The sequence below is a fragment of the Bison bison genome, unplaced genomic scaffold (genome assembly GCF_000754665.1).
Source record: "Bison bison bison isolate TAMUID 2011002044 unplaced genomic scaffold, Bison_UMD1.0 scf7180017864048, whole genome shotgun sequence".
NCBI classification, from domain to species: Eukaryota; Metazoa; Chordata; class Mammalia; order Artiodactyla; family Bovidae; genus Bison; species Bison bison.
This window is the reverse complement of record NW_011494620.1, coordinates 6958112-6965802: the sequence shown is the minus strand read 5'-3', so window position 1 is coordinate 6965802 and position 7691 is coordinate 6958112. Positions and strand designations below refer to the sequence as shown.

General features: G+C 45.7%; 1 protein-coding gene across 1 annotated transcript in view; it reads right to left on the bottom strand.

Annotated features, from left to right (window-relative positions):
* The window catches only part of EBPL (emopamil binding protein-like), a 9698-nt gene extending 4471 nt beyond the window's left edge, over positions 1-5227 (bottom strand). The window contains exons 1-2 of the mRNA XM_010835682.1: positions 5067-5227; positions 3435-3504 (exon numbers count right to left, since the gene is read on the bottom strand). Of these exons, the coding sequence (XP_010833984.1) occupies positions 3435-3504; positions 5067-5210 (214 nt within the window). The 5' untranslated portion in view covers positions 5211-5227. The remainder of the gene's footprint in view (positions 1-3434; positions 3505-5066) is intronic.
* Between the last annotated feature and the right edge of the window lie 2464 nt (positions 5228-7691).

Genomic DNA, 7691 nt, shown 5'->3' with positions numbered 1-7691 from the left:
TGGGGGCTGCTTGTCTAGACTTCCATTATACGGGCAAGCAGGGTGGGGAGGGGCTGTGCGCTGAGGGTGTTTGAGGGCCTCTGGATTTTACCAGGAGTCAAGGCACACGCAACCCTGGATCTTAATCTCAGGCTCTTCTCTTACTCCCAGACCTTCCACTGTTGGTGTTCAGTTGCTCAGTTGCATTTGACGCTTTGCGACCCTACGGGCTGCAGGATGCCAGGCTTCCCTGTCCTTCACCATCTCCCGGAGTTTGCTCACACTCGTGTCCATCGAGTCGAGGATGCCATCCAACCGCCAGCAATCAAGGCGATGAAGTGAGGATAAGCACCCCACAGATCAGTGGCCAGCCCACCATTTGTTTCTGTCCCAAAAGGTTCCCGGTCCAGTCTCAAGGGCCAGTTAGAGGAGGGGGTCACTTAACACGAGCCCCACATAGACCCTCGAGTGGTGCGTCAGTTGCCCCCACCTTGCGGAAGTGTGTATGAACTGAAACACAGCTCTCACTCCCTAAATCAAACGGCCTCTTATGGAACTTGTGCTAAGAAATAATTTGAATTACAGAAATAAAGTGCATTTAATGGAGAAACAAACAAAAAATCTCAGGTCTTAAATCATAGGAGGCGAGCCCTGAATAGGGGAGGGAGAGCTGTTTCAGGGGAAAAGTTTGAGCAAAAGCCTGGGGCTGAGCGCGCTTGGTGTGTCTGAAACTAGAGGTAATTCAGCAAGTTGAAGGAGACAGGATATGTGTGTGCGCGCGTGCATGCATGTGAAAGTGGGGGCCGGGGGGAGCGGCAGGTCCTGCTATCTGCCCGCCCCAGTGGACCAGACCTCTGGCCTCTCATCTACCGCTTAACTTTGACCATCTCTTTGCAGGTTCAACGCCTATAAAGGGAGGGAAAGGACAAGCAGAGCATTAACAAACCTAATGTGATCCTCGTCCTTTTTCCTGTGACTGACCGCCAGGCCCAGGCAGAGGTTTAGAGAAAGACGTACAGGCAGAGCTGCAGGAGGCATCCAGGAGCAAAGCCACGCTGCGGCCTTTGCCACAGGGCAGAGACGAGGACGCGAGGGGTGGCGATTCTTTTTCTTAACCAAACTCAGGTCAGCCTCCTCCGAAACCCTTTCTCCAAAAGGCCCCAGCACCTTGGGTTCTGGGCTCAGCCCAAGAATCCTGCTGAGTAACCTTAGTGATTTATCCTCTCAACAGCTTTATAAATGCCACACCGCAGTGTTAATTGTATTGACTCTGTCATACGTTACATCCCTAGTAAGAATTTATTGTATAATTAGAAGTCTGTACCTTTTGAACATCTTCATCTAATTCCACCTCTCCCCAGCCCCTGCCTCTGGTAACCACAAATCTGATCCTTCTCTAAAATGAGTTTCGGTTTTTCAAATTCCACATAAAAATGAGATATTGTCGTTTTCATTTTTTTCTGTCTAGCTTCTATCACTTGGCATAATGTTCTTCAAAGTCTGTCATCACAAACTACAGGATTTCCTTCTTTTTATGGCTGAATAATATTCTGCTTCCCTGGTGGCTCAGGTGGTAAAGAATCCACCTGCAATGCAGGAGACCCAGGTTCGATCCATGGGAAGGGAAGATCCCCTGGAGAAGAGAATGGCAACCCACTCCAGTATTCTTGCCTGGAGAATTCCATTGACAGAGGAGCCTGGCGGACTACAGTCCATGGGGTTGAAGAGTCAGATAAATACAATGCAGGTTGTTTATCCACTCATCTGTGAGTGGACACTCAGGTTGTTTCATGTCTTGGCTGCTGTATAATAGACACTGCTGCTATAAACAGGGAGTGTAGATTACCAATCACTCCTGATATCAAATCTAATTCCTCATCCCCCACCCTTTATATCAATACCCTGGCCTGCCTTTAGCAAGGATCCTGTTGAGTCTATCATCAGTCCCCAAGCCTTGATGTTTCTTCTTAATAATTTTCCATCCACTGACTCCGACCCTGTTCCCAGCCTATAAATCTCCACCTATCCCTGTATTTAGGGCTTCCCTGGTGGCTCAGATAGAAGAGAATCCGCCTGCAATGCAGGAGACCTGGGTTCCATCCCTGGGTTGGGAAGATCCGCTGGAGAAGAAAATGGCAACCCACGCCATTATTCTTGCCCAGGAGAATTCCATTTTGGGGCTTCGCTGGTGGAACTAGTGGGACAGAACCTGCCTGCCGATGCAGGAGATGTAAGACACGTGAATTTGATCCCTGGGTTGGGAATATCCCCTGGAGGAGGGCATGGCCACCCTCTCCAGTATTCTGACCTGGAGCATCCCATGGACAGAGGAACCTGGCGGGCTATACTCCATGGGGTTGCAAAGAGTCGGGCACAACTGAGTGACTGAACATGAACACATGTCCCTGTATTAAGGGTTGAGCCAATCTCTTTCCCACTGCTGTGGTCTCTGTGGAATAAAGTCTTCCTTACCATCTTTAACAAGTTCTACATCCTGGTGAACCAAAATCAAAGGACAGTCCACAGATCAATATCCAGGAGGCCTTACCCCAGACCCTCTGAATCAGAATCTGCATTTTAACAAGAACCCCAAGCAATCTGTGTCCTTCTGTTCAGCTGTGCTGGGTCTGTGTTGCAGCACATGGACTCAGTTGCTCTGAGGCATATGGGATCTTAGTTCCCCAACCAGGCATCGGACCTGTGTCCCCTGCATTGGAAGGTGGATTCTTGACCACTGGATCATTAAGGAAAACTAGTTAATATCTCTGTAGAGCAGGAAGAGTTCTGGAAATTATCTACTAGAATACATATATGTAACTGTAGCCTACCAGGCTCCTCCGTCCATGGAATGCTCCAGGCAAGAATACTGGAGTGGGTTGTCATGCCCTTCTCCAGGGGATCTTCCTGACCCAGGGATGGAACCCAGGTATCCCGCATTACAGGCAGATTCTTTACCATCTGAGCCACCTGGGAAGCCCGTACAATATATATACATTTATATACAAATAAATGTTAAAAGTATGGAAAACACCCAGTTTAAATACTGCAGACTCCTCAATCTGTACTCACTGCAAACATTTTAAAATACAGCTTTATTGAGATATAATCCATGTGCCAGGTCTGCTTTTTCTTAAATCTGTTTAAAGTGTATAATTCAACAAGTTTTAGTACTTTCCCAGATTTGAATCACCACAACCTCACTTTACGTTAGTTTCTACTTCTCAAAAGAAACCTATACCCACTGTTAGTCATTCCCCATTTCTGGCCAAATCCCACTCCCTTCCTGCACCCCCACGCACCCACTAATCTGTCATCTCTCTCCATAGATCTGTCTCTTCCAGACATTTCATGCAAACAGAATCATACAACGTGGGATATAGGTACTCATTTAATGGACAGCCGTACTTGGAATTGACCCCCCACATGTGGCAGTGCCAGCATTTTACACTACTCACACAATGAAGCGATCAAGGCATCTGAGTCTGTGATGTTTCCCACCATAGACAAGTAGACATAAGGGCCTTCCTAGAGAGAAGAAAAGGAAAACATGCTCTAATTCAGCATCACACCCACAGGATGGCACCGGAGGCACACCCCTGTGCGGGCAGCACCCCTTGCCCAGCGTGCAGGAGCACACGTCCCGGCCAGCACCCTCAGCCCCGCACCGCGCAATCCCAGTGTTTATGGGCAGGGGCGGGTGAAGGCCGTCCTTGGAAATGAATCCATCCGAAGTGAATGAGCATATAGTAAGTGCTAGTTTTCAGTGACTGGCATTCTAAAACCAGAGGTGTGTTCAGATGGGGAAAAAAAATAAGCTGAAAATTTTGTCCAAGAGTCTAAATGTTATAGTAAATAAGCTGAATTCTGGATTAATCCAGAAGTACTTCAGAGTACTTCATTGCATCTCACCTCCAAAAAACCCCAAGATCTCTCTTAACAAACATGGTATTTAAGTATCACTATCAGAGCAGGAACTAGATCTTTCCTCTTGCGTAAGGGCAAATTCAGGAAAATTAAAAATGCTTACAGGCTATATTTAAAATTTTGGGTAAGGAAATCTCTGCAATTATATTTAGCATTTCATCAGAGAAATGTTCCTTTGCCTAAGATTTCAAAAACTGGATTAACTAGGATTCTCTAAGATATCTGATTATGTTGTTCCTTTAAAAAAATTTTGTTGCTGGTCAATACAACTTTTTTTTGGTTTCTTTTTACCAAAACAATCACTTATATGACATCAGAACAGTGTCTCTGCCTAAACCCTAAGCTCACTTCTAGTACAAAACTTCCCAGAGGCTACCAGTTTTAACCACTTCTAACTGTAGTTCTGGCAACTATCTTTATACTTATATTACTATTTCTATTTTTTTGTGCTTAGTCGGTCAGTCATGTCCGACTCGCGACCCCATGGACTGAAGCCCATCAGGCTTCTCTGTCCCTGGGGATTCTCCAGGCAAGAATACTGGAGTGGGTGGCCATGCCCTCCTCCAGGGGATCTTCCCAACCCAGGGATCGAACCCAGTCTCCCACACTGCAGGTGGATTCTTTACCGTCTGAGCCACCAGGGAAGCCCAAGAATACTAGAGTGGGTAGCCTACCCTTTCTCCAGGGGATCTTCCTGACTCAGGAATCTAAATGGGGTCTCCTGCATTGCAGGTGGATTATTTACTAGCTGAGCTACTGGGGAAGGCCCACTATTAACTGCCCATCCTGAAAAATTACAATATAAATTATACTGTTTCCCCTTCCCTTCCCTCCATCCAATTTTTGATATTGTAGGGGAGGAAAAACTTCTTCCTCCCCTCTTAGGTTCTGTAAGCTGGTTTAAGAATTAATTGACATAAATGGATTAAAAAGAAAAGCATACACATTTGACTTACTATGTTGACATGTACATGGGAATCTTCAAAAGGAAAATGACCTGAATAAGCTGTCAGGCCCCAAAACTCATACGCCTTTTTACCCAAAGACCAGTAACTGCAGGGATGTGAAGAGACCAGGGAGCTTGGGCTGAGGAGTACTGTCCCCAGGAAATACATGGGGAGAAACTAACAGAAGACAAGGGTTATTTGAGTCGGGCTACTTACACAATACCATTTCAGCACTGACTCCCAGTCCACAGTGAAATGAATGTTCTTTTCCTCCTGGTAAAGGGAGAGCACCTTTCTCAAGGGAAATTCAAAGACCTGATTTGAGCTAGAAAGCGGGGAGATCAGAGTGCCCTTCCGCATCTATTGTTCTCAGTTGCCTTCTGTTCAAAATCCTCAACATGCCAAAGTGGCAATAATTTGGAGTGGCGTGTTCTGAACTCTTTTAACAGCTACATGCTGCTGCTGCTGCTGCTGCTGCTGCTAAGTCGCTTCAGTCATGTCCGACTCTGTGTGACCCCATAGACGGCAGCCCACCAGGCTCCCCCGTCCCTGGGATTCTCCAGGCAAGAACACTGGAGTGGGTTGCCATTTCCTTCTCCAATGCATGAAAGTGAAAAGTGAAAGTGAAGGTGCTCAGTCGTGTCCGACTTTTAGCGACCCCATGGACTGTAGCCAAGTTCTCTTTAATTCTTCGGTTAGTTATCCCGAATTTGTAACTTCAGGAATAAGCTTCAAACCTCACCCGACTCCTTCATCAGTGCTGTGCAGTATATGGACTTCTGTGATATCAGGCGAGTATGAGAACCCCCAGCAAGGCCTCTCCCACTCCTCCCCACTTCTCTCAGCCTCTGTTCACTTTGTACACTGCTGAGATTGATCGTATTTCCATTCCTGTTCTGTAAATGTATTTGTCTTCCTCATTTTATCTGTAAGTAGATTCTCAAAGCTGAAAAGTCAATCAATGCTCTACTGACAATATGGCTATTATATAAACAGTGTTCATTGGAAGAGGCCACAACTTCTTACTCTACAAATCAGTATTTCTGTCACTTAAGAAGAATGTGGCAAATGGAATATTCTTTCTTACCTTCATACATCTCTCAAAATCATGCTACATTTTAGTTTCCTTCGACTTTGGGCCAGGACTTTCTTATATTTTGGTTTATGCCACAGTTTGTAATTGCCTTTCTTTTTCTCTAATTGAGAGAAGAAACCCTACTTTCTCCCCATCTCATTAACATAATCTTACAGCTTCTTGTCCATTCCATTCTTTGCTGAACAGAGGCTTGAAGCTGGTTTCTCTTTTCTTCCTTTAAAAGATTTATTTATGTATTTATTTATCGCTGTGCAGGGTCATCATTGCTGTGCTCGGGCTTTCTCCAGTTGCCGGCGAGTGGGGGCTACTCTTTCTTGAGGTGTGAGGGCTTCTCACTGCAGCGGTTTCTCTTGTTGCGGGGCACAGGCTCTAGGCATACGGGCCTCAGTAGCTGCAGTGCATGGACTCAGCACCCATGGCACACAGGCTTAGTTGTTCCACGGCAAAGTGGAATCTTCTTGGATCAGGGACCGAACCGGTGTCCCTGCATTGGCAGGCGGATTCTTCTCCACTGAGCCACCAGGGAAGCTCTATATTTTCCCTTTTCTTAACATTCTGTAAGTTACCTAATAGGTAAGTGTGGTTTATTTCAGAGCATATATGAAAATCCTAGTCCTTAAAGGAGATAAAAAAAATTACACGAGATAATGTTTTTAAACAAGAAATACTCCCTGTCTACTTTGTAGCTCCTTATTCTCACCAGCTGATTTTTTTATTTTTAGCAGAGCCGTAGGAAGTCCACATCTCTTCCCTGGCATGACTGGGGAACTTTCTAGACAAAAATACATCTGCTGGACTGGCCAGTAGGGGCAATGAGGCTGAGCTGAATATGACTCTCTGTGGGGCTCAGTCCACCTATCTGTGAGATAAAGGACTTCCCAAAATTAGACTGTTGATCTCATGACTTCCACGAGCAACCTCTTCAACTGGAGCCATCTGCAAACCGGGACCCTGACATCCTGTCTGGCTCTTTCCTCAGGAGGAATTCTGTGGGTAAATGCAGGATGGGGACCTGGATCTAAGATCAAGATCCAAGTCACTGGAAATACTAGTTACTATTTGCCAAGAGCCAAAATTACCTGTAGAATTTTAGAGAATGGAAACAGACTTACTTCCTCCCATGAATTCATATTTTATATCAAATGAACCACAAAGCGCTTTTTCTTCCCTGTTAAAATTATTTCCAGGCTCTGGAAGATGAAATTTATACTAACTTGCAGAATAAACTTGGAAGGTTATCAGCTCCAAAAGTCTTTAATCATACTATATGGTGAAGAACTAGCCAGCCAGAACTAAAATTCATGTTTGAGCTCAACAGCTACCTGGAGATTTTAAGGACCAGATGAAAGGTGCTTGGTAAGCAGCAAAGGCCATCAGTAGGGTGTTGCTTAACTGGGAAGGAGGGCCTGAACAGGTGGAGGGGTAAGCGCCCTGTGCTGCAGGCTGGAGATCTGGGTGAGTGAGAAAAAAAAAAAAAACACAGCAGATTTTATTTCTTATATTCCCTGCTACCTTGACCTCTCTGAGTTTCAACTCCCTCATCAATAGAAAGCAACAGAGTAAAGCTCTCAACAGATGTTTGATGAATGAAGAACTGAACGAATGAGAGAGTCATGAGCAGAATTAGGCTAGATCTTCACCTTTCGCAGAGTGTCTCTTACTGACTGGAAGCCCTGAGTGCGGCACTTGGTCCACTGACCTCACTGAGCGGTGGCCTGGGCGGAGTGCCGTCAGTGGAGGGCCAG